At 38.3% G+C, this 26,169-nt stretch overlaps 1 protein-coding gene across 4 annotated transcripts in view; it reads left to right on the top strand.

Annotated features, from left to right (window-relative positions):
- NIPA1 (NIPA magnesium transporter 1) overlaps nt 1–21,900 on the top strand; it is a 52,545-nt gene extending 30,645 nt beyond the window's left edge. For all 4 annotated transcript variants that reach the window (XM_077868173.1, XM_077868185.1, XM_077868188.1 and 1 more), the window contains 2 exons: nt 12,721–12,881; nt 16,263–21,900. In XM_077868173.1, coding sequence (XP_077724299.1) covers nt 12,721–12,881; nt 16,263–16,774 — 673 coding nt within the window. In that variant the 3' untranslated portion in view covers nt 16,775–21,900. The remainder of the gene's footprint in view (nt 1–12,720; nt 12,882–16,262) is intronic.
- The last annotated feature ends 4,269 nt before the right edge of the window (nt 21,901–26,169 follow it).

Genomic DNA, 26,169 nt, shown 5'->3' with positions numbered 1-26,169 from the left:
AATATACTTCATCAATAGAATAAAGGTTAAACATATCTCAATAGACACACAAAAAAATCATTTTATAAAATTCAATACACTTTCATGATGAAAACATTATGCTAGAAATAGGAGGGCAACTGGGTGGCTCAGTTGGTTAGGCATATGACTCTTCATCTCAACTCAGGTCTTGATCTCAGGGTCATGAGTTAAAGCCCTGCATTGGGTCCCACACTGGGGGTTGAGCCTACTTTAAAAAATGCTAGAAATAGAGGGTAGCTTCCTAATCTGGCAAAGGACCTCTGAAACCCCCCCCAGCAAATATCATATTTAAGGTTAAGGACTGGATGATTTCCCCATAAGATCAAGAACAAGGCATCTGCTGGGGATCCCTGGGTGGCGCAGCGGTTTGGCGCCTGCCTTTGGCCCAGGACGCGATCCTGGAGATCCGGGATCGAATCCCACGTCGGGCTCCCGGTGCATGGAGCCTGCTTCTCCCTCTGCCTATGTCTCTGCCTCTCTCTCTCTCTCTCTCTGTGACTATCATAAATAAATAAAAATTAAAAAAAATTTAAAAAAGGCATCTGCTTTTGCCACTTATATTCACGTTGTACCAAAGGTTCCAACCAATATAGTTGGGCAAGCAAATTGGAATGAGAATGGATTAAAAGACATCTTGATTTGGAAAGGAAGGAGTCAGACTATCTCTGTTAGCAGAGGACATGATCTTGCATATGGAAAATTCTATGGAACTGCTAAGAAACTATTAGAACAAATAAGTTCAGTAAGGATGCTGGATGTAAGATCAATATACAAAAATCAATTCTGTGTACAGTAGCAGTGAGCAAGACAAAAATGAAATTAAGAAAACAATTCAGTTATAAAATATTACCAAAACAAACTAGATACTTAAGAATTCATTTTTAAAAAGAAGCACAAAACTCAGTCTGAAAACTGTAATTCACATATCATATATCCATATTCACATGTTAACAAGAATTAATATTGTTAAGATGATGATACTAACTCATCTACAGATTCAGTGCACTATCAGAATCTTAGCTGACTTATTTGAAATTGATAAGCTGCTTCTAAAATTCATACAGAAATGCAAGAGAGAGATGCCTGGGTGCCTCAGTGGTTGAGCATCTGCCTTCAGCTCAGGGGTCCCAGAATCAAGTCCCTCATCAGGCTCCCTGCAGGGAGCCTTGCTTCTCCCTCTGCCTGTGTCTCTACCTCTCTCTCTGTGTCTCTCATGAATAAATAAATAAAATCTTTAAAAAGAATGCAGGAGACCCAGAATAGCCCAAACATTCATGATAAATAAGAGGACTTACAATTAGAAGACTTACACTTCTTGATTTCAAAACATTTTGTAAAACTACAGTAATCGGAAGAGTGTGGTACTGGGTTAAGGATAGACATATATATCAATAAAACAAAATTGAGATTCTAGAAATTAGCCCTAACATTTACTGTCAACAGATTTTAACCAATGGTTAAAGACAATTCAGTAAGGAAAGAGTAGTTTTTTCAATAAGTGGTGCTGATCCAACTGGGTATCCACATGCAAATGAAGTTGTACTCCTCCCTCACACTATATATAAAAATAACTCAAAAAGGATCAAGTACACAAATTCAAAAGCTGAAACTATAAAACGCTTGAAGAAAAGGTATAAATTTTTGTGACTTTGGATTAGGCAGTATTTTTCTAGATCTGACACCTAAAGCACAAGCAAAAAAGATATATAAATATAAATAAATTGGGCATTATCTAAATTTAAAACTTTTGTGCTTTAAAGAATGTCTTCAAGGAAGTGAAAAGCCAGTAAAAAAGGTGATGTCACCAAAATTGTTATGTATGGGAACCCCACCCTCTGTCCCCCTCTCAAAGATCAATAATTGGACAGTTATCCATGTAGAAAAATAGTTCTTTTTTTAAATTTTTTTTTAAATTTATGATAGTCACACACACACACACAGAGAGAGAGAGGCAGAGACATAGGCAGAGGGAGAAGCAGGCTCCATGCACCGGGAGCCCAATGTGGGATTCGATCCCGGGTCTCCAGGATCGCGCCCTGGGTCAAAGGCAGGCGCCAAACCGCTGCGCCACCCAGGGATCCTAGAAAAATAGTTCTGGGAGAGGTATAATGTTTGCTTAAGAAACTTAAGCAGTACTGTGGAACAAAAACCCGATAATAACTACAAAAAAACAGAAAGAAAACAACTTCACTTTGTATCATTGCTTCCCCCAAGCTGACATTGCACAGCACCAGGGTGTGGGGAGGGACTTCTCAACCAGAAAGTGTTTCCTTTGCCAGGAAGGAGGGGCAGGGTGAGCAACCAGCCTTTCAGGACATTGTACCAAGGTCCTGCTTTGGTTTCATTCCGCCCACCCTGCAAAAGCTGAGACAGAGGTGGCTAGGAGGAACAAGGAAGAAAAGAAGGGATACCAGTAGCAGCCACTCAGTGAGAGCAACTGTGGCTCACTCATCTGCTCTGTAGACAAACCCAGCAGATTTTGCCACTGAAGAAGTCAGTGGCCAGCACAGTTACCATGGACATCTGGATATTTCATCAGCTTATGCCCCAGGGTTATTCACATTTAATGATACTAGCATCAGAATCCCTCCTCATTCCATTTGCCATCCCACCCTTGCCAGATCAGGATCCAGTCCCAGAACTCTATAGCTGTATGAGTAGACATCAGCCTACTCCTACAGCTGACTGTGTGTTCAGGGTTAGCCTCTCCATTTGTGGACCTGAAATCTGTTACCAATCTCCACTTCAGTGTACATGCAGTTGAGGGTACTTCTCTGCAGCCATGAGAGACTATTCTGACAGTCAGGGTCTCTGCAGCAACCTATTGGCTTTATCAGGGCTTCACATCTGTCACTGCCCTGCACCACCATGTTCACCTGCAGCTAGCTTCTCCACCTATGCACCTGCACACTTCCAGCCTGACCACTATGACTGCTACACTGTAGCACACACACCCAAGGAAAGAGTGTGCAGCCACACCAACAGCCAGGGCCCTTATAGCTGCCAGTGAGCTTGTGGTTGGCCCTGGTCTTTATTGCTTATCTTACTCCTGAGCATTATGTATGTGTCTGCAACTGGACCCTGCAACCAGCCATGTCCACACCAGCTCTGGCCATCACCCCTGCCTGCCCTGATCCCTTTCATTGGACCTGGAGGCACTCCTGAGGACACCAGTAGCCCCACTGCTGTCAATGTGGATGACTCCAGCAGCCTGAGCTGAAGAGACATACCCCACCAGACCTAGTGCTGCCACACACCCCCATTCTTGGTACCCTCCAACACTAACCCCCAAGTCACAGCATGCTCCACTGTGCTCTCATCCATAAGTAAAAGTCTTCTTTTACTAATGTCAGTCCCTAAAGTCTGGAAGAGGTGACAGCATTTTCAAATGCACATATACCTACACAAAGCTACAGGGATCATTCAGAATCAGAGAAATATGACACCTCCAAATAGAGTAAACCTCTGGTTACTAGCCCCAAAGAAATGGAGATCCAGGAATTGCTTGACAAAGAATTCAAAATAGTTCTCTTAAAGATGCTCAGAGAACTGCAAGAGAACACATATAAACAATTGAAAGACATCTGGAAAATAACAACAAAATGAGAAGTTTGAAACAGACAACCTAAAAAAGATTCAAACAAATTTTGGAGCTGAAGAGCGCAATTGATGTACTGAAGAATTCAGTAGAGAACTTGAGCAGCACCCTTGACCAATCAGAGGAAAGAATTAGTTAGCTAGAAGACAGATCAATTGAAATCATCTAATCAGAAGAGAAAAAGCAAAAAGAATGAAGAAAGACTATGGGACTAATGAGGCACCTTCATGAAAACAGTGTACTACTATTGGAAAAAGAGGAAGAAAGAGGTTAGAAAACATATTTAAATAAATAGTGGTGGAGAACTTCCTAAATCTGGGGAGAGATTTGGACATCCAGACTTGTAGGTCACCCCAAAATTTTAATCCAAAAGAATCATCACCAGAATATAATAAAACTGTCAATAGACAGTTGAAAAGAGTATTTTAAAAATAGCAAGAGGGGTGCCTGAGTGGCTCAGTTGGCTATATACCTGCCTTCAGCTCAGGTCATGATCTCAGGATCCTGGGATCGAGCCGCATTACAGGTTTCCCTGCTCAGTGGAGCACCTGCTTTCTCCTCTCCCTGTCCCCACTCATGCCCTCTCACTATTTCTCTATTTCTCTTTCAGATAGATAGATAGATAGATAGATAGATAGATAGATAGATAGAATCAACACAAACAAACAGGAAGAGAGGGATACCTGGGTTGGTTAAGTATCTGTCTTTGACTCAGGTAATGATCCCAGAGTCCTGGGATCAAGCCCCGTGTTGGGCTCCCTGCTCGGTAGAGGAGTCTGCCTCTTTCTCTCTCTCTCTCTCTCTCTCTCTCTCTCACTTCTCTCTCAAATAAATAAATAAATAAAATCTTTTAAAAAAGAAAAGAAAAAAAACAGCAAGAGAAAAAAATTATCTTACATAAGGAAACTCCCATATTATCAGCAGATTTCTTACAAAAGACCTTGTAGGCCAGGAGCACATGGTATACCATGGAGCACTGGTATATTCAGTGTTGAAAGAAAGGAAACATATAGCAAGAATACTTTACTCAGCAAAGTTGTTCTTCAGAATTAAAAAGAGATAAAAATTGTGCAGAAGCTTTTTATTTGAATGTAGTCCCAAAAGTTTGTTTTTGCTTTTGTTTCCCTTGTCTCAGGAGACATATCTAAAAAAATGTTACTACAGCTTATGTTACAAACATTACTGCCTGTGCTCTCTTCTAGGATTTTTATGATTTCAGGTCGAACATTTAGGCCTTTAATCTGTTTTTAGTTCATATTTGTGTATGAAATTTAGTATATGATATAAGAAAGTTATCCAGTTTCATTCTTTTGCTGCTAAGTTTTCCCATTGAGAACTAAGTGATGGCTACCAGAGGCGATGTGGGTGGGGGGGATGGATTAAATAGATGATGGATATTAATGAGTGTACTCGTGATGAGCACTGGGTGAAGTATGGAACTGTTGAATCACTATATTGTACACCTGAAGGTAATATAACACTGTATGTTAACTATAATGGAACTAAAAATTTCAAGAAGAGATAAAGACTTTCCCTGATGAACAACAGTTAAAGGAATTCATCACCACTAGACCTGCCTTGTAAGAAATGCTGAAAATTCTTCAACCTAAAATGAAAAGGTGCTTAGAACATGAAAATATTTAACACTCTGGGGCAGCCCCGGTGGCACAGCAGTTTAGCGCCACCTGCAGCCCACGGTGTGATTCTGGAGACCCAGGATGGAGTCCCACGTCAGGCTCCCTGCATGGAGCCTGCTTCTCCCTCTGCCTGTGTCTCTGCCTCTCTCTCTCTCTGTGTGGCTCATGAATAAATATATAAAATCTTAAAAAAAAATACATATATATATATATAACACTCTGGTGAAGTTAAGCATTTAGTCAGATTCAGAATATTCTACTGTAATATGGTGGTGTGTTAATACTAATTCTAGTATGCAGGTTAGAGGACAAAAGTATTAAAAATAACTATAGCTACAATACTTTGTTAATTGACACATAATATATAAAGCTATAAATCATGACGGCAAAAACAAAAGGCAGATGGTAAAAAGAGTTTTTGTATGATATTAAAATAAAATTTTTGTTGTTATAAAATAGACTGATATAGGTATAAAGTGTTTTCTGTACACCTCATGGTAAACATAAAGTAAAAGCCTGCTGTAGATTCATAAAAGTTAAAGACAAGGGAATCAAAGTATTTCATTACAGGAAATCATCAGTTCACAAAGGAAGATACAAATGTTGAAGAAAGGAACAAGGGAACTATAAAAACAACCAGAAAACAATTAATTAGATGACATTAGTAAGTCCTCACCTATCAGTAATTACTCTAAATGCAAGTGGTGTGATTTCTCCAATTGAAAGACATAGACTGGCTACTTGAATTAAAAAACAGGACCCTACAATATACTGTCTACAATAAACGCAATTCATCTTTAAGGACACACATAGGCTCAAAGCAGAGGGATGGAAAAGGCTATTCCAAGCAAGTAGAAGCCAAAAGGAAGCTGGGATAGTTGTATTGAGACAAATTTAAAAAAAGATTTTATTTATTTATTCATGAGAGACAGAGAGAGGCAGGCAGAGGGAGAAGCAGGCTTCATGCAAGGAGCCCAACATGGGACCCGATCCTGGGCTCCAGGATCAGGCCCTGGGCTGAAGGCAGTGCTAAACCGCTGAGCCACCCAGGATGCCCTATTTAGACTAATTTTTAAAAAGATTTTATTTATTTGAGAGAGAGAGAGAATGAGCAGTGAGGAGGGGCATTGGGGAGGGGAGAGAGAGAGAGAGAGAAGCAGACCCCTTGCTGAGCAGGAAGCCTAGTGCGGGGCTTGGTCCCAGGACCTGGAGATCATGACCTGAGCCAAAGGCAAATGCTTAACCAACTGAGCCACCCAGGCACCACTTGCTGTACTTAGACAAATAGACTAAGGCAGATACAGTAATAAAGGAAAAAGAAACTCACCATCTAATGTTAAATCCATCAAGATTTAACAATCATAAGTATATATGCACCCAGCATCAGAGTACCTAAATATATTAAGCAGATACTAACAGATATGCTGGAAGAAAAGACAGCAATACAATAATAGAAGGGGACTTCAGTATCGCACTCAGTAATGGATAGATCATTCAGACAGAAAATCAAAATGGAAACATGAGACTTGAACCATACTTAGATCAAATGGATCTAAGATACATACACAGAACATTCTATCCAACAACAGCAGAGTTAACATTCTTCTCAAATGCATATAGAACATTTCCCAGGATAGATAAATATTACAGGTTTCTGAAGAAGTCTTAGCAAGTTTAAGAAGGTTGAGATCATAACAAGTATCTGACCTTAATGGTATTGAAATTGAAATCAGTAACAGGAAAGGAGCAGATTTATACGTATGTGAAGATGAAACAACACCTAAACAATCAAGGGTCAAAGAAGAAATTTAAAGAGAAATAAAATAATCTTGAAACAAATGAAAATGGAAATTCAACATATTAAAACCTATGAGATGCTGCAAAAGCAATTCTAAAAGAGAATTTTATAGTGATAAATCCCTAATTTAAGAAAAAATGATCTCAACCTAACTTTACACCTTAAGGAATGAAGAAAAAGAACAAACTAAACCCAGTATAGATAAAAGGTAGGAAATAAGAAAGATCAAAAATAGAGATCAGAAGAACAATAGAAAAGATTAAAGAAACTAGGAGCAAACATTTTTAAAAGATAAAATGGATATGGCTTTAGATTAAGAGAAGACTCAAAATTAGGAATGAAAGAGGAGGCGTAACAACTGATACAACAGAAATACAAAGGGTCATAAAGCACTACTATGAACAATTATATGGCAACAAATTGAACAGCCTTAAAGAAAGAGATAAATTCTAGAAATATAAAACCTACCAAAGACTGAATCATGAAGAAATAGAAAATCCGAACCGACAAATGATAAGTAAAGAGATGGAATCAACAATAAAAAATATCCGAATAAAGAAAAGTCCAGGACCAGTTGGCTTTATGGGTGAATTCTACCAAATGTTTAAAGAACAATTAATGCCAATCTTTTTCAAACTTCCAAAAAATTGAAGAGGAGAGGACTCCCAAGCTCATTTTATGAGCCAGCATTTCCCTGATACCAAAGCTAGATAAAGACACTACAAGAAAACTAACTACCAATATCCCTGATGAATATATTCTCAATTCATCAACAAAAATTCTTACAAAATATTAGCATGCCAAATTTAATAGTGTATTAAAAAGAACATACATCATCATTACGTTGGATTTATCTCTGAGATGGAAGTATGGTTCAACATACGAATACTGGGCATCCTGGGTGGCTCAGCGGTTTAGCGCTGCCTGCAGCCCAGGGTGTGATCCTGGAGACCGGAATCGAGTCCCATGTCCAACTCCCTGCATGGAGCCTTCTTCTCCCTCTGCCTGTGTCTCTGCCTCTCTCTCTCTCTCTGTCTCTCATGAATGAATAAATAAAATCTTAAAAAAAAACAAACCCATATGAATACCAATACATGTCATATACCACATTAATGTAATGAAAAATCAAAATTCAATGGTCATCTCAGTAGATGCAAAAAATCGTAGTAAAAGTCAATATGTACTCATGACAAAAAATCCTTAACAAACTGGGTATAAAGGTAACATACTTCAATATAATAAAGGCCATTATATGACAAGCTCAGAGCTAAGATAATCAGCAGTGAATGTTTGAAAACTTTCCTCTAAGATGGGGAAAAAACAAGTGTGCCCATTCTCACCGTTCCTATTAAACGTAGTACTAGAAGTCTTAGAGGACTTAGGCAAGAAAAAGAAAGGAAAGGCATCTGAATCAGAAAATAAGAATTAAAATTGTCTTTGCACATGACATGATCTTAAATATAGAAAATCGTAAAAACTCAACAAAAAACTATTAGAACAGATTTTAAAAATTCAGTAAAGTTTCAGGATATAGAAATCAGTTGTGTTTCTCTCCATTAACAACAAAATAAAATGCTAAGGAATAAATATAATCAAGAAGGTGATCTGTACACTGAAAACTACAATAATTTATTTTTATTAAATTTGACCTGCAATGTTATATTAGTTTCGAGTGTACAACATAAATGATTCAACATTTCTATGAATTACCCAGTGCTCATCACAATCAGTGAAGTTACCATCTGGCACCATACAGTTATTACAGTCCTTCTGACCATATTTCCAATGCTCTACTTTTCAACTCCATGGTTTATTTTACACCTGGAAGTTTGTACCTCTTAATCCCCTTCACCTATTTCACCCATCTCCCCACAGCCCTGCCCCACCAGATTGTTCTCTGTATTAATGAGCCTTCGGGGGTTTGTGTGTTTTGTTATTGTTCATTTTGTGATTTAGATTGCACATGTAAATAACATGATATAGTATTTTTCTTTGACTCCTTTCACTTGGCGTAGTGCCCTCTAGGTCCATCCATGTTGTCACAGGTGGCAAGATTTTGTTCTTCTTATGATTGAATAATATTTGTGTGTGTGTGTATGTATATACACATACCATTCCTTCTTTATGCGTTCATCTGTTGATAAGGACTTAGGTTCCTTCTCTATCTTGACTGATAAATAATTCTGCAGAAAACATTGAAGTACACATATATATTTTTGAATTACTGTTTTCATTTTATTTGGGTGAATACCCAGCAGAATTATTGGATCATATGATAGTTCTGTTTTTGATTTGTTGAGGAACCCGTGTACCGTTTTCCATAGTGGTTGCACCAATTTACAATCCACCTAAAGTGCAAGAGGGTTCCCTTTTCTCCTTACCAACACTTACTATTTCTAGTCTTGTTTAAAATTTAAAATCAATTAAATAAAGTATAGTGCATTATTAGTGTCAGAGGTAGAGTTTAGTGATTTCATCACTTGCATATAACACCCAGTGCTCATTACATCATATGCCCTCCTTAATGCCCATCACCCAGTTATCTCATCCCCCTACCCACCTCCCCTCCAGCATCCCTCAGTTTGTTTCCTGTAGTTGAGTTTCTTATGGTTTGTGTCCCTCTTTGATTTCATATTATTTTTCCTTCCCTTCTCCTATGTTCGTTTCTTTTGTTTCTTAAATTCCACATATGAGTAATACCATCTGATATTTTTCTTTCTCTGACTTATTTCACTTAGCATAATACCCTCTAGTTCCATCCACATTGTTGTAATTGGCAAGATTTCATTCTTTTTGATGCCTGAGTAATATTCCATTACACACACACACATCACATCACATCTTCTTTATCCATTCATCTGTTGAAGGACATTAGGGCTCTTGCCACAGTTTGGCTATTGTGGACATTACTGCTATAAACATTGGGATGCGTGTGCCCCTTCAAATCACTGTATCATTTGGATAAACACGCAGTAGTGCAATTGCTGGGTCTTAGGGTAGCTCTATTTTTAACTTTTTGAGGAACCTCCATACAGTTTTCCAGATTGGATGCACCAGTTTGCATTCCCACCAGTAGTGCAAGAGTGTTCCCCTTTCTCTGCATCCTCATCAACACTTGTTTCCTGTACTATTAATTTTGGCCACTCTAACTGGTGTGAGGTGGTATCTCATTCTCGTTTTGATTTGTATTTCTCTGATGCTTGAGCATTTTTACATGTGTCTGTTGGAGAAACGTCTGTTCTTGTCTTCTGCCCATTTCTTGACTTGGATTTTCTGGGTTTCTTTTCTTCTTTTTTCTTCTTTTTTCTTCTTTTTTCTTCTTTTTTCTCCTCCTCCTCCTCCTCCTCCTCCTCCTCCTCCTCCTCCTCCTCCTCCTTCTTTTCTTCTTTTGGTGTGTTCTTTATAGATCTTAGATACTAGCCCCTTATCTGAGAAGACATTTGCAAATATCTTCTTCCATTCTTTAGGTTGTCTTTTGGTTTTGTTGACTCTTTCCTTTGCTGTGCAGAGCTTTTTATCTTGTTGAAGTCCCAATAGTTCATTTTTGCTTTTGTTTCACTTGCCTTTGAAGCCGTTCTAGCAAGAAGTTGCTGTGGCCAAGGTCCAAGAGGTTGCTGCTTGTGTTCTCCTCTAGGAATTTGATGGATTCTTGTCTTACATATAAGTCTTTTATCCATTTCAAGTTTATCTTTGTGTCTGGTGTAAGAGAATAGTCCAGTTTCATTCTGCACGTGGCTGTCCAATTTTCCCAACACCATTTATTGAAGACTCTCCTATTTCCAGTGGATAGTCTTTCCTGCTTTGTTGAATATTAGTTGACTAGAATAATTAATTAGAATATTGTTATAGTTAATTAGAATATTGTTGAGGGCCCATTTCTGGATTCTCTCTTCTTTTCCATTGATCTGTGTATCTGTTTTTGTGCCAGTACCACACTGTCTTGATGATCACAAGACAGGCTTGTTATACAGCCTGAAGTCTGGAATTGTGATGCCTCCAGCTTTGGCTTTCTTTTTCAACATTCTTTCCTCTCTGCTTTCATGCATGGCAGCCATTTTCCACTTTGGCATAGCCTGCCCATAGCCTGCCCATGATCCCAAGCTTACTTCTGAGAGCCTCCCAGTCCTCTGGTTTCCACCTATGTGCAGCTATGTCTGACCCCTCAGTTTAACACCCAGTTGTGTAGTCTAATATTATTTGTTGGTTTTTTTTAATGATTTTGTTATTTCCTCAAGTCCGTTGCAAAGGTTTCCTTGAGGACTAGGCTGTCTAGGGATCAAGACACAAAGTGGTCTAAGGGAAAAGATGGAGCTTTAGCTTTATAGATATGTTATCACCATGATTTCACCTCTTATTAGTTTTGTTCTTTGGGTTCAGTGCTAATCCTTTCTGAGACTATTTATCTGTAAAATGAGGATTAAGAAGGAAATAATGCAGTATATCTAATGCTAGTGTGCCTTCCTGATAGATATTTGTGTTCCCTGAGGGCCTTTGCCATAGACAACAAAGTGACTATTACTAGTCTTATGATTACTAAAAGCCGAGGTTTTCCAATTCAGATTGTATACTGATGTTACACAGGGAAATAAAAAACGTATTACCAACCAACCTTAAGATTATAGGTGTTTTTAAAGGAATACTTTTTTTTTTTTTGCATTATATAAGTAATGTGACCACATTTTAAAACTTTAGGGTATTGGGGACACCTGAGTGGCTCAGTCAATTAAGTATCTGACTCTTATTTTGGCTCCCATCATGTTCCCAGCATTGTGAGATTGAGTCCTATGTTGGGCTCTGTGCTGGGTGTGGAGTCTGCTTAAGATTCATATTCTCTCTCTCTCTCTCTCTCTTTCTCTCTCTCTCTCCGCCTCCCCACAAAAAAATAGTTCTCCCCCTTCTCAAAAAATAGTTTGGGTTGTTATAAAATTGTAATGCATTTACTGCTGCATTTTTGGGTTTTCGTCTTTTTTGCATTTTCTCAATTCATTTTGACTTGTGTTTTCATCATGAATGACGTGTAATTATTTTAACAGTTTTTTATAACTTACTTTCCCATTAACATAGTTTGTTTGCTTTTAGTTTTTGTATTAACTTTTTAAAAGCTTTTATTTTTTTTATTTACTTGAGAGAGAGAGAGAGAGAGAGAGTGCAATCAGGGGGAGGAGCATAAGGAGAGAGAATCTCAACCGGACTTGCACTGAGTGGGGAGCCCGAGGCGGGGCTTAATCTTATGACCCTGAGATCATGACCTGAGCCGAAAGGAGGAGTCAGATGCTCAACCAACTGAGCTACTCAGGCCCCCTGATTGTCTGCTTTTAAAAATAAGGAAGCAGTATTTTTATTTAATTGTGAAACTTCATCTTTATGAATAATAAACATTTTTCTATCCTGGTATATTTTCTATCTACCAAAATAATATATAGTAATATAGGTTAAGAGTCATTATCTATGTACTGACTGCATGGAATTGGTATGGAAATCTTTTGTGTTTAAGTAACAATTTCAATAAACTCCCAATCTTTTCTGCTCTTAAAAACTAAATTAAAAACAAATATGGCTGTCAAGAAAATAGGGCTTTTCCAAAATAAGTACAATTAGTAGAAACAGATCAGATAGTATGGTTTAAATTTTAATGATTTCTCTCTCTCTCTTTTTTTAAAACAAAGGTCCATTTTAGCTTCTTATCTTCTGAAGGAAAAGCTCAATATCTTGGGCAAATTGGGGTGTCTGCTAAGCTGTGCAGGTTCTGTTGTGCTGATTATCCACTCCCCAAAATCTGAGAGTGTGACCACTCAGGCTGAGCTGGAAGAGAAGCTGACTAACCCAGGTAACTCCTTTCTAGCAAAGGTGCAAGAGAGCTTGGCTGTCAGTATGATTCTTCCAGTCCTAGGCTGGAGTTGGCTTACTCATGGTCTGTTCTCCCAGACCCTCTGTTCCTCTTTGCCTATGAGTGGCCATTGTTGTGCCCTGCAGGCTGTAGCATCCCCACTCGTGCTGCCCGAGGTGTGGGAAGAGGTCTGGCGGTCCCTGTGTTCCAGACCTTGCATTCCTGCTCCCTGGAGATTGGGACCCCTTCTGCTTTCTTCTGGACCTCAGAGACCTTGTGCATGGGTGCCTTCATCATCTGCCCCTTCCACAATTGGCTCATCCCCTCTTGCCTCCCTCCCACACTTACCCACTTGGAGCTTATTGTGGCCTTCCCACTGCCCTACCTCCCATGACCACTCCCCATGTCTCCTCCCACCGCCTCTTACCTCTCCCTACCTCCCATATTCCCACCCTACCTCCTTTCCGCATTCCTGCTGTCTCTCCCTCTTAGTGTCAGTCCTGCTAGGGTCTGCTGTGGGCCATGCTCCCCTCAGGACCACTGTGTGTCCACACTCTGCACTTCCCTCTGATGTGAAGCTGACAGCTGAGACTCAATTTGATTTATCTTTGGATCTCCCATAGAAATCTCTCTATATTTTTTCTAGATATTTTTAAGATATATTTTTTGACAAATGCTATAAAAAAACGCAGTTTACAAAATTATACTGGCTTAAAATATAGATTCTTCTAAATTATTACCAGTAGACCATCTTATGTTGCTCACAAACAATTTTAGAAAGGTGGCAGCACAAAATTGCATCCACACGAATATCCCAAATATAGACATCTCTAGGTCACAAAAAAAACTGACCACTCTTTTATAGCTCTCAATTGGCAGTGACTGTCATTGCAACAGAAACATCTGTAAAAATTTGAAAAAGGATTTATAATGAAATTAGCTAAGACTGTATTTTTCTATTAGATTTTGTCCCTAAACACTTGGTATTATTTCATTTACTTCACCCTGTAAAAGTGAAAATATTTCTAAAACTATGAGAAATGAGAATACAAAGACACGAAAAAAATCAGTAAACTGGATATGAATGTCCTGAAGGATTTACTTTATTTAAGTTTCAGAACAATATATCTTACTTTTTTTTTTTTTGATTGGGGGGCACAGAGGGAGGAGGGAAGAGAATCTCAAGCAGATTCTCCACTCAGTGTGGAGCCTGACTCAGAACTCGACCTCAAAACCCTGAGATCATGACCTGAGCAGAAATCAAGAGTCAGATTCTTAATGACTGAGCCACCTGGATGCTTCAAGGCCTCTTGCTTTTTTTTCGCTTTTTTAAAGATTTTATTTATTTATTCATGAGAGACACACACAGAGAGAGAGAGAGAGGCAGAGAGATAGGCAGAGGAAGAAGCAGGCTTTCCATGGGGAGCCTGATGTGGGACTCCATCCCAGGACCCTAGGATCACGCTCTGGGCCGAAGGGAGATGCTCAACCACTGGGCCACCCAGGTGTCCCAGCCTATTACTTTTTGATAAATCTGGATGTTGCCAGTATTCAGGTCCTAACTTTTACAAAATATATGTCTGATTTGAATACTACCATAACAATTTGATATAAACGTATGGTAGCAAAAAGATTTTTGTTTTTAACATGAAAAACTTTGTTTTAACTTGGAATATAAATTGATATTATTCTATCCTATTTATTTATTTATTTCAGAAGATTTTATTTATGTATTCAGGAGAGACACAGAAAGAGAGAGGCAGAGACACAGGCAGACAGAGGCACATTGACTCCTCCCTGTGAGGAGCCTGATGTGGGACTCAATCCTGGATTATGGCCTGAGCCAAAGAAAGACACTCAACCCCTGAGCCACCCAGGCATCCCATCCACTTAATTTATTAAGTTAAGGAGGTTTCTAGTTTTTAAAAAAATTCTTCTAAATGTAAAAAACCAGAATGAATTTTTTTGTCAAATAATTGTCTCAGAATAACATTTTTAAATTTATTTATTCATGAGACACAGAGAGAGAGGCAGAGACATAAGCAGAGGGAGGGGCAGCCCGGGTGGCTCAGCGGTTTAGCACCACCTTCAGCCTAGGGCCTGATCCTGGAGACCTGGAATCGAGTCCCACGTCAGGCTCCCTGCATGGAGCCTGCTTCTCCCTCTGCCTGTGTCTCTGCCTCTCTCTCTCTCTCTCTCTGTGTGTCTCTCATGAATAAATAAATAAAATCTTAAAAAAAAAAAAAAGGCAGAGGGAGAAGTAGGTTCTCTGTGGGGAGCCCAATGTGGGACTTGATCCCAGGACCCCAGGATCATGACCTGAGCCTAAGGCAGTTGCTCACCCACTGAGCCACCCAGGTGCCCTGCCTCAGAAGAAATTTTAAGGTTATCTTCCTGAATCCTCTCCTAGAACAAGGCTCCATAGTTCCTTTTTCTTACCTGTAGGGAAGACGGGACTCCCACAGCCTGCCTGGTGCATATCCACTTTGTTCCTTGCCCTGTCAGGCCCAGCTCCTAGTACCTCCTTTACTAACTCATATTGAATTGAAAATTATAACCTCCTTGTACATGTAATTTCAAAGCACATTTTCAATATGATGCCCTAACTATAACATGAAAGAAAAGGAGAAATGGCAGGTTGGTACTTTATAATAAAATAGAATGCTAAGGGGGCACCTGGATGGCTCAGTGGTTGAGTGTCTGCCTTTGGCTCAGGGCATGATCCCAGGGTCCTGGGATTGAGTCTCACATCTGGCTCCCCACAGGGAGCCTGCTTCTCCCTCTGCCTGTCTCTGCCTCTCTCTGTGTCTCTTATGAGTAGACGAATAAAATCTTAAAAAAATAAAAAATAGAATGCTCAAGTACGACTACAGAAAACATACTAAAGCCAGCAGACCTCACTCCATGTGGAGTCGCCGAGACCCTGGCAGTTGCAAATACAGACTCATGGTGTGTTGGGCTATTAACTGAAATACTTAGGGTATTGCCATCAGCAATGGGATCCTCTGAAATAGAGAATAACTCTTGATGAAGTTCTGAAAAATTCAGTGCATATTAAATATATGCAAAAATTTGTTTCATATATAAACTGGGTTCTAGGCTCTGATAATTACAAGCATATTTTTCATTTATAAGTCCAAGGAGACATTCAGAAGTTTTGAGGAGAAGGGGATGATTTTTGATTGTGTGAAACCATCTCTATATCCCAGGGCCTATGGCCTTCATCTGCCGTATATTGCCCTTGATCACCAACATAAGTTCCCCTGCAGCTTTCTCACATGTTCTTTAAGAAACCTCCCACTCTGGCCACATGTACAGGAGCATTATCTGTCTGGGTCTTGTTGAACTGACTCTAAAGTAAGAAAATCATCTGTTTTCCAGTGTTTGTGGGCTATCTGTGCATCGTGCTCCTTATGCTGCTGCTGCTCATCTTTTGGATTGCGCCGGCCCATGGGCCCACCAACATCATGGTCTACATCAGTATCTGCTCCTTGCTGGGGAGTTTCACTGTGCCTTCTACCAAGGGCATCGGGCTGGCGGCCCAAGATATCTTCCACAACAACCCATCTAGTCAGCGGGCCCTCTGCCTGTGCCTGGTGCTCCTGGCTGTGCTTGGTTGCAGCATCATCGTCCAGTTCAGGTACATCAACAAGGCGCTTGAGTGCTTCGACTCCTCTGTGTTTGGGGCCATCTACTACGTCGTGTTCACCACCCTTGTCCTGCTAGCATCGGCCATCCTCTTTCGGGAATGGAGCAATGTGGGCCTAGTGGACTTCCTGGGTATGGCCTGTGGGTTCACCACCGTCTCTGTTGGGATTGTTCTTATACAGGTGTTCAAAGAGTTCAATTTCAACCTTGGGGAGATGAACAAATCTAATATGAAAACAGACTAGAACCCAACAGGGGGTTGAGTGGCTCAAGAATAGGAAATGGATGTTGTTTCTGGCCCTAATTTGATGTGAAGTGGAAGAGACCCTAATCAATGGTATTGCTTGCATATTAATGGGTGGTCTGATGGACAGTGGGGAGCATCACTCAGCACCAGGGTGGGGGCCCAGCCCTCTGCAGTCTGAAGTTGCTAAATGGTTGCCTGGGCATCATCTCTCTCCGATGAGAGGAATCTCATGTTCTTTGCCATTAACCTGGAAGCTTTCATGAATACTCTTTGCTTTTAAAATATTTTAACATTATTCAGTACAAAATAAAGATGGGCTCTTTCTGATTAGTCTTTGCAGGGGCGCAGATACTCTTACTTAAAAGATTACTTTGGAAATGGGAGAAATTGTTGTCTTGAAGTCTGAGTATATAGTAAATGTGTCTGTAGTTGTGTTATTTTGCATTAGGCATGTATAACATTCAGGTACCTCATCCATATAAGAAGTATATACATTTAATTGTTTTTAATCCTCTAATGAGCTGACTCTCCCACCCCCTACTCCAAGATACTTTAATTGAAAATAGAGAGAGAATAGGTGGACATGATGCAGAGTTCCATTTATAGGATGACTTTCAATAGCTCAGATCAATTTCAGTGCCTTTTATCACTAGAACTCTTCACTTAATTTGATGATTAATACATGTATATTCTTTTAGATTAGAATAACTCTTTGATTATACTTTAATATTTCACTATCCTAAATATAAATGTGTAAAGCAGTTAGAAATAACAATATAGTCATTTGTTGGAAGAAAGTCAATGTGAAAGACACAGAAGAGCAAATTGACCCTTTTAGCATGAAGTTATTATCCAATTAAAGACAATTGACTTAAGGTAACATAAGGTATTTTTATTTGCATTCAGTCTATGTACCTCGGACCCAGTATCAAATATATCCATGTTCTCTTTCAGTGAGTATTGTGGCCATTGAGAAGAAATAAATTACTTGACAGGGTGTTAGTTGAGAGAGTTCAATAGCACATATATCGAGTTTCCTATAATACAGGAATAGGTTAAAGGACACAGTGTAGTTCAGACTTTCTGCAAATTAGAACACATATACTAAGTTTTCAAAAGAATTTCTAGGAAAAGGAAAAGCAATTAACTTAGCCATCTCCCTGTTGTTTGAAAAGGCAGAGTACCCTAGAGTTCTTCACCCAACCTCTAATTAAGCTTCTGAAATGCAAAGTAGCCACGAATTATGCCAGTATTTGGATCAAAGAGATCATCTGTTTTTAGTAACTTTCTGTGTATATTAAATGGGAGCAAAGCACAAAGTGATGCAAATTATTTCATTAAGATATCATGTGCTTCATGTGCAGTATTTTACCTAAATAGTGAACTGTGTCAAGTTGGAAGATGGGATTGGGTGAGGTGATTTGGTGAACTAGAATATCAAATTTAACAATAACCAATTGAAGTTACTCACTAAGGGAAAAATGTTTTTTCAGGCAAAAAGAACATCTCTAAAGGCCAAAGAAATTGTTCCCTAAAATATTAAACAAAAAAACTAAATAAAATGAGGATAGTTTAACATAGCATGAAGAACACCTTTATGAATTAAAAGCACATATGATGATGTGGGTTGTCAGGGATTAGTGAACTGAGAGCTGCAACAAAACTGTTTAAAAAAATTTTTAATCTTATATTAACTGATAGTTAATAAATACTCAAAGAGTCCCTCACTCTTTTTTGTCAGCTCTTGAAGGTTTGTTTTTTTATTATCAGGTATTTTTAGGAATGCAAGCCTTAATTTACTGAACTATGCTCTCAAAAATGTCACATGGTAATATCAGTATACTTTTGAACATAAAAATAATTTCCTAGATAAACAGTTTAAGATATTAAAAGAATATATGTGGTAACACAAGTACACTGAGAAAGTTCATATGTCTTATGGAAATTATCTTGTTTATTTTGTTACAATTTATAGGTGAAGCTAAGTTTAAATTCATCTATTAGTGTTCCTCATTATATTTTAATTCATAATTATACCATGGATATTCAGAGGTGATATTTTCTGGATGATCACCTCCGATTTTTTAGAGTAAAACAAAATCTGAAAGTAGTAATAGCTGGTCTCTTAAGGGTGATTTGTTCTGGAACAGTTAGATTCTCCCAGATTAGCAGATTATTTTGGTAGGATGCCCAGCTTTCCTTCCAGTGGAACAAAGTTCTAATGATTGAATTTTTAAGTGTATAACTCTAGTCTCAAAATAATTGACATGATCAGCAGTCTAATAGCCTAATTTCATGTTTGACATAGAGCATATAACTTGATTTAATAGTTTTTGTTTTTGTTTTACAAATTCATGTTTTCATAATTCATTTGGAATTGCAAGGAAAAAAAGCCTCAAAATGAGAGTTTTAGAGGAGGGCCTAGAATGGGAATGGGTCTCATTGGTCTCTAAAAGTAAATATATATGGAACATTTTCATTATTATACTATTCTTGGATTTTATCTCTGAAAAAGTAAGAAAAAAATGCCTACTGTCTATTTGTTTTCAAAGCTTCTCTACAATACCATAGTTAAGTCATTTCTCTGCTCTACTACTTGGACAATGCTTTGTGTTTTTCATCTGAATCTTTACATTTAAAAAGATTGCTTTCTTATTTTGCTCATCGAGGCCTATTAAGGATTCTAACCCAAACCCAGCACTAAGACCACCCTGAGCATTTTGCTGTTCTGGTGGACTACTCCATGCCTGTAGAGAAGGTTCTGGAGAGGAAGGGCCGTCTGCTACTTGCCACACATGGTTCTTCAGTCAGATGTCACTATGGTACTTTCATATTAGAACATTAGTGAAATATACTTTGCTGCTGTTGGTTCAGCAATAAGATATATTCTTTCAATTCCTCCTTTTCAAGCCAATTTGTTATATTCAATTTTATTTCCAGAAGTTCATGCCAGCTGTAGTAGGTTGGTCTTTGTTCTTTTTCTTTGGGTTTCATGTCTGATAGAAGAGAATACTATTAATGTGTGTAGTCACCCCTCTTCCTTCATCCTTGACAGCTCCTCTCTTTGTAAATACTGTGCTCACTTCCAGAAGCTAGTTCCTAGACATTTGTAAAGCACTGAGATGCATTGTCTCCTAGGTATGGACAAGCACTTGGTCCATGGAGACCAAGGTGTTGATGAACTGCCTAGTTCTTGTTGAGAGATGATACCTTTCTCGCCTAATCTAGAAGAGCAGAGAAAGTGCTCCGACTGTCTACAGAGCCATGTCCATTGCTCTTTTCTGATGTCTACTTGATCCTTACTTAGGCCTCTCATACCCAGTAGGAAACTGTGGAGAGAAAAATGCTTTAGTTTAGATCAGTTCACAGTTGCCTGGTTGATTCCAGTGGTCTGAAGGAGTTGTCCTTCTCACTGTGTTTGACACCAAGGAAGCAGTTCACCCATTGAGCAGGATTAGATGGAATCTTGGTGTTCCGCCTTCTCAGGGACCAAAAAACGTAATATTAACAACTTAGTATCGACCTTCTTCCCAAGGACATGTCTGTGTTATTTTTTCATGTTTTACTCATATTCATAGCTAGAGGTCTTAACTTGAGTTGGAAAGAGAAAAGATCCAGTTGCACACCAGTCACACCATGAAACAGTTTATCATATAAAATACCTCAATTTTCTGTATTCCTCACTTCCACCTCACAATTGTACTGGTGATGAATTTTAAGGGTCGGTCCTTTAGCTTTTAGGTGATTTTTCCCATCTGGCCAGATTCTTATACCTCCATTGTATACTTGAAAAGATTAAGAATTATAGGAATGAGAACGAGAATTTGGCCTGTTTCACTACTTGTTTATTTTCATACACATTTCTCATATGCTATTAAATGCAACAAGATAATTATATTTTTAAAAATGTAACTTTATGTTACATAAAAAAATGTTGTCTAGTAAAAAGTTGATACTCAGTAGAACAATGATCATGTAAATAAATCTATTTCAAACGTACCCAACATGATAAAAAACATAGTCTAGGGCCCAGAGCATGAGCCAGGGAGAAGGACATATTTGTTCTTTTCTCTATTTTTCCTTGAATTGTGCAACTATAGGTGAGTCACATAACCTTTCTGTGCCTCAGTTTCTCTACCTCTAAAGGGGTGAGATGGTTCTCCAAATCACCTGTTTTAGAGCGCTCACACTGTTAGCATGTGCTGGTAGCCTCAGACGAATGTTATATACAGGATTGCTCTGGAGTGAGACAGTGGAAATTCAGCTGCACCATCTGAGTCTGCTCAGGACTGTGCTATAGACAGGCAGCTTCAAGCTCTGCGTAAGCAAAGGGAGTGCTGGGTGTAAAGTTTGCATGATTCCATGAAGCTTTAATTTTCCTTTTTTTTTGTTTTAAAAGGAAGGGTTTGTATATTCTATTATAAAATATGGAAATTAAACAGGGACTTTAAAAGTTGCACTGAAAAATCACATTCTGATGGTGTGATGAGATTTTCTGACATTCTGCCTAGGTTTATGTGCTGCAAAAGATTCAGTGACCTGTGAACCAGATTGATCCTGTTGTGTTAGATTTGTAAGAATGATGCTGAACTTCTTGCTTCCAAGCAGTTCATCCCTGACATGAACTACCTGACACCAGGTAAATGTCAGGAGCTCCTAAACCACTAGTACCAAAAGGTCATGTTGAAAAGTTCAGACTATTTTATATGTCAGAACATAATAATTTGGCCTCTACCCCCATGTCAGTGTTTTTGCACTTTGGAATCATTTAAGGGTACTGTTCTTCAGTAGCATTCCTGAGTGTTTTTGCCTTTTTAAATGACAACTATTACTTTCTTGTAAAATGGAATATAATTGTGAAGGAAACGATGACTAGATTAAAAAATGTAACATGTTGATTGATTGTGTAGGTTTTTTTCCTGTAAATGTATCAGGGGAGCTTCCAGTTAGCATACATACACACATTTATCAATGGCTAAGACTTGCTTATATTTTGCTTTATAGAAGTAGTCATAGCATGTTGTAATTGCCTTATGTAAATATAAAAGGCTATTTATTAAGTTTTCCAATAATATTTATTAATCTGTATGTGTTTTAAAATAAAATAACTTATTTCTAGCTGAACACTTGTTGCTTTTCTTTTTTACCCACAACTTGAAATATCGTAGTCTCAGATTCCATTTCATCCTAGTTCCTTAATTAAATGTGTCCCGTTTCCTTTGTAGAAACAAATAGCCCAGGTCCCCATCATGATATAGAAAATGTCTACCTGTGCACGTCTTAGGGAGCAGATCCATGATATGTGAAGGAGTTTACCATGTAGTGATTATGTTCTGATACAACAAAATTATGGTATTAAGGAAAATCAGCTATATTTTAAATGTTAATACCTTTTATATGTTATATATAACATTTTATTATATTTTAAGCACATGGAAAATTAGAGAATCATAACACATTTTAATACGGTATCATCAGAAATCTTGTCATTAATCTTTATTAGTGTCCTATAACTCCCTTTATTAAATGAAAAAAATATTGGATGCCTGGGTGGTGCAGTCGGTTTAGTGTCTGACTCTTGATTTTGGTTCAGCTTATGATCTCAGGGTTAGGAGATCAACTTCCACATCAGGCTCCACACCTAGCATGGTACCTGCTTAAGATTCTCTCTCTCTTCTGCTCCTTTTGTTCCACAATCCCCCATGCCCAAAATAAGAAAAAGAAAAATTATTTGAGCAAAAATTATGTATTTTTGAGGCTCTTTCCAAAAGGATTTAATTACTCATATATATATATATATATTTTTTTTTTTTTTTAAACAATCTCTGCACTCAATGTGGGGCTCTAACTTACAACCCTAAGATCAAGGGTTGCATGATCTGCCAACTGAGCCAGCCAGGTATCCCTAATTACTTACATTTTGATCAAAGTGTACCTATACAGAAATCAGGAACATTTTATTTTTTTATTTATATTTTTTTATTTAAAATATTTTATTTATTCATGAGAGACACAGAGAGAGGCAGACATAGGCAGAGGGAGAAGCAGGCTCCATGCGGGGAGCCTGATGTGGATTCTGGGGTCATGCCTGGGATTCTGGGGTTCTGGGATCATGCCTTGGGCCGAAGGCAGATGCTCAACCGCTGAGCCACCCAGGTGTCCCCAGAACAAACATTTTATTTATTTATTTATTTATTTATTTATATTTTTATTTATTTATTCATGAGAGAGAGAGAGAGAGAGAGACAGGCAAAGGGAGAAACAGGGTTCCATGCAGGGAGCCAGGCGTGGGACTTGATCCATGGGCTCCAGAATCACACCCTGGGCTGAAGGCGGCACTAAACCACTGAGCCATCCAGGCTGCCTCAAGGAACAAACATTTTAAAAACCACCAATGTTTTTGGAGTTGTGAAGTGTGTAAGTGCCTAATTGTACAAAAACTTGTCCTGGTTGGTTGCGAGGAACTTACGGTCTAGTTCCTCTGTTGCTGAGTTATGTCCCTGTCTGATGGGTCTGAGGCATGACATTTTTAGCATCTTTACTGTAATGTTAATCACATTAGTACACCATATTTCCAAACTTACCTGGTAGTTTCATAAAAGTTTTTTGTGTTGGAGAGCTGAGGCATAGTCAAGAAACAAATAAAAAGATACTTCTATCTGTATTAGTAGTTCAAAAGAGACAGACTAATTCCAGTTGAAAGTTGAGACTGGAATTGTACCATGGCAAGGAGGATAAGAGGGATGCCAATCAAGTAACACAACAAATCCATATAAAGTAACTCAGACAAAGGGATGGAGGATGGAGAATTCAATGGAATCCTTTTATTTTTAATGATGATGTGTGGGATCTCAATTGTCCTCCTTACTCTGATTTGGTGTGCTTATTTGCTGTATTGGTTTTCTATTGCTGCCCTAACAAATTACCATCAACTTTTTGGCTTAAAACAGCACAAATGTATCATCCTACAGTTCCAGAGGTCAGAAATCCAACACAGATTTAACTGGGCTAAAATCAAGGTGTGGGAGGCTCTAGGTGAGAATCTGTTCTCTGCCTTTTTCAGTAGAGACCTTGCATATTCTTTGGTTCATTCTCCTTTCTCCATCTTCAAAGCCAGCAATGTTGCATCTCTCTGACCCTTCTTCCATTGTCATATCTCATTCTCTGACTCTGACACTTTTGCCTTCTTCTTACAAAGATCCTTGTGATTAATTTGGGACCCGTTTAGACATTAAGGATTATCTTCCCATCTCAAGACCCTTAATTTAATAACACCTGCAAAGTCCCTTTTGCCCATAAGGTAACGTAGTCACACATTCTAAGGATTAGGACTATGGACATCTTTGGGGGAGGAACATTATTCTGTCTACCATCTCCACTCACCATTCCATCAAATGAGACAATTATTAAGAGCCAACTCTTGGCTTTTAATGAATATTCTAGTGTTCTACTTAAATTTACTGCAAGTTAGTATTGTCTTTTTCAGAGAGGTCTCCTCTCTCCTTCCAACAAATGTTCTGGAAAATGCCCTACTACATTTATAAGTCATCTGCGATCCTGAGTAAATTTAACAGTATTAATTGGAAAACACTTATATAATACTAATCTTTTAAAATGCTAGAAATACCAGAGGGGAGTGGGCGGAGGAACAGGTTAAGGATAGGATTAAAGAGGGCCCTTGTTGTGATGAGCACACAGTGATATATGGAAGTGTTGAATCACTGTATTGTACACCTGAAATTAATAATCCACTGTATGTTAACTAACTGGAATTTGAGCAAAAACCTTAAAAAAATACATAAAATGCTAGAGGTTGCCACTATTCACTTCAGAAGGAGAAAGGCAAATTCAGTGATAGGGAGTTGAGCTAAAGAAAAAATAATCATCTGGTATGCTTTCTCATGCTCTTGGCTGGCCTCTATAGTAACAAAACCAAAGCACAGAAGAGCAAGTGAACAACACTTTGTACATGAGAAACTATTTGATTTACTAATACATGATTTTTTAAAAAAATACTGTATTAAAGAAGTCTTGCTTATACTTCTATAACAAAGATTTTCACAGTTTTGAGGTATAATTGACATATTCTATTACTGCACTTATGTAAAATGTACCCTTAGTAGGTTTTGATGTATGTTGCATGATGTTATAGGATGAAAGTATCACCATGAGCAAAACAGCGAACATATCCATCACCCCAAAGTTTCCTTTTGCCGCACCGTAATCCCTCTGCCCTTACTGTCCTCTCCACTCCCAGTCAGCCATCTACTTTCTGTTGCTATATACACCTTCCATTTCTTAGAATTTTATATAAACATAATTGTTTATTATATACTTTTTGTCTGGTTTCTTTCACTTACTGAAATTATTTTGAGAATTAGCCATATTATAGCATATATCAATAGTTTATGCCCTTTTATTGTTCAATGGTGTTCTATTATATGGATATACCACAGTTGCTTTTATCCACAGTTGCTTTCTTGTTGGGCATTTGAGTTGTTTCCATTTCTTTGGCTATTACAAATGAAGTTGCTATCGAATGTTAATTTACAAGTCTTTTAATGGATATATACTTTCCTTTTTCTTGGGTAAATATCTACCAGTAGAATAGCTGGTCATATGGTTGACATATGTTTAACTTTTTAAGGACATGCCAAATCGTTTTCCAAGGAAGTTACACTATTTTATGATCCCACCAGCAGTATACGAGAAGGAAACGAATTTTTAAAAATTTAAAAATATCTGCTTGAACACTCACATGTAAGTTGTGTAACATCATATGCTGGAGAAGTGATCTGGGCATTTAAGGAGCCTACATAATGTTAGCAGGTCTATTATATACACTTTTAAAAACAATGCACTGTGTAACATGACTCTTAAGTGTCAGGTGGGAGGTCCAGATAAATGTGAGAGGAGTCTGAGCTACAACAAAGAGAGAATGATGATTACATGAGACAGGGCTTTGTTGGGATGATTAGAATACTGGCAGAAAAGACCTGTAAGCAAATTCCTTAGGTTAGCATAATTTCTAAGCATTCTTTTCATACAAACTAACCACTATTTTCATTGTGATCATCTAACTCCTATAGGTATGATGGCATTTGTTAGTTATTGCTACATACCATCTATATAAAAACTGGTGGCTTACAACAATCATTTAGTGTTTTTCATATGTCTGGACCAACAGTGCATATTCGTGAACCTCAACCAATCATATTAGTCTGTTGGCTCAGTCTCTGGTGTCTGGACATAGTATGGTTCATCTGGGTAGCTCTGCAAGTTGCTCTGTTCCACGTGGTCTCTTTCTCCAGCAAACTAGTTTAGGTTTCTTAGCATAATTTAGTCTGGGAACCACTACATCTTCTTGGCCAAAAACAGTCCCAAGGCCTCGGC

Source organism: Canis aureus, chromosome 2 (assembly GCF_053574225.1).
Source record: "Canis aureus isolate CA01 chromosome 2, VMU_Caureus_v.1.0, whole genome shotgun sequence".
Lineage (NCBI taxonomy): Eukaryota > Metazoa > Chordata > Mammalia > Carnivora > Canidae > Canis > Canis aureus.
Note: the sequence above shows the minus strand (reverse complement) of the source record. Positions and strands in the feature narration are given on the sequence as shown.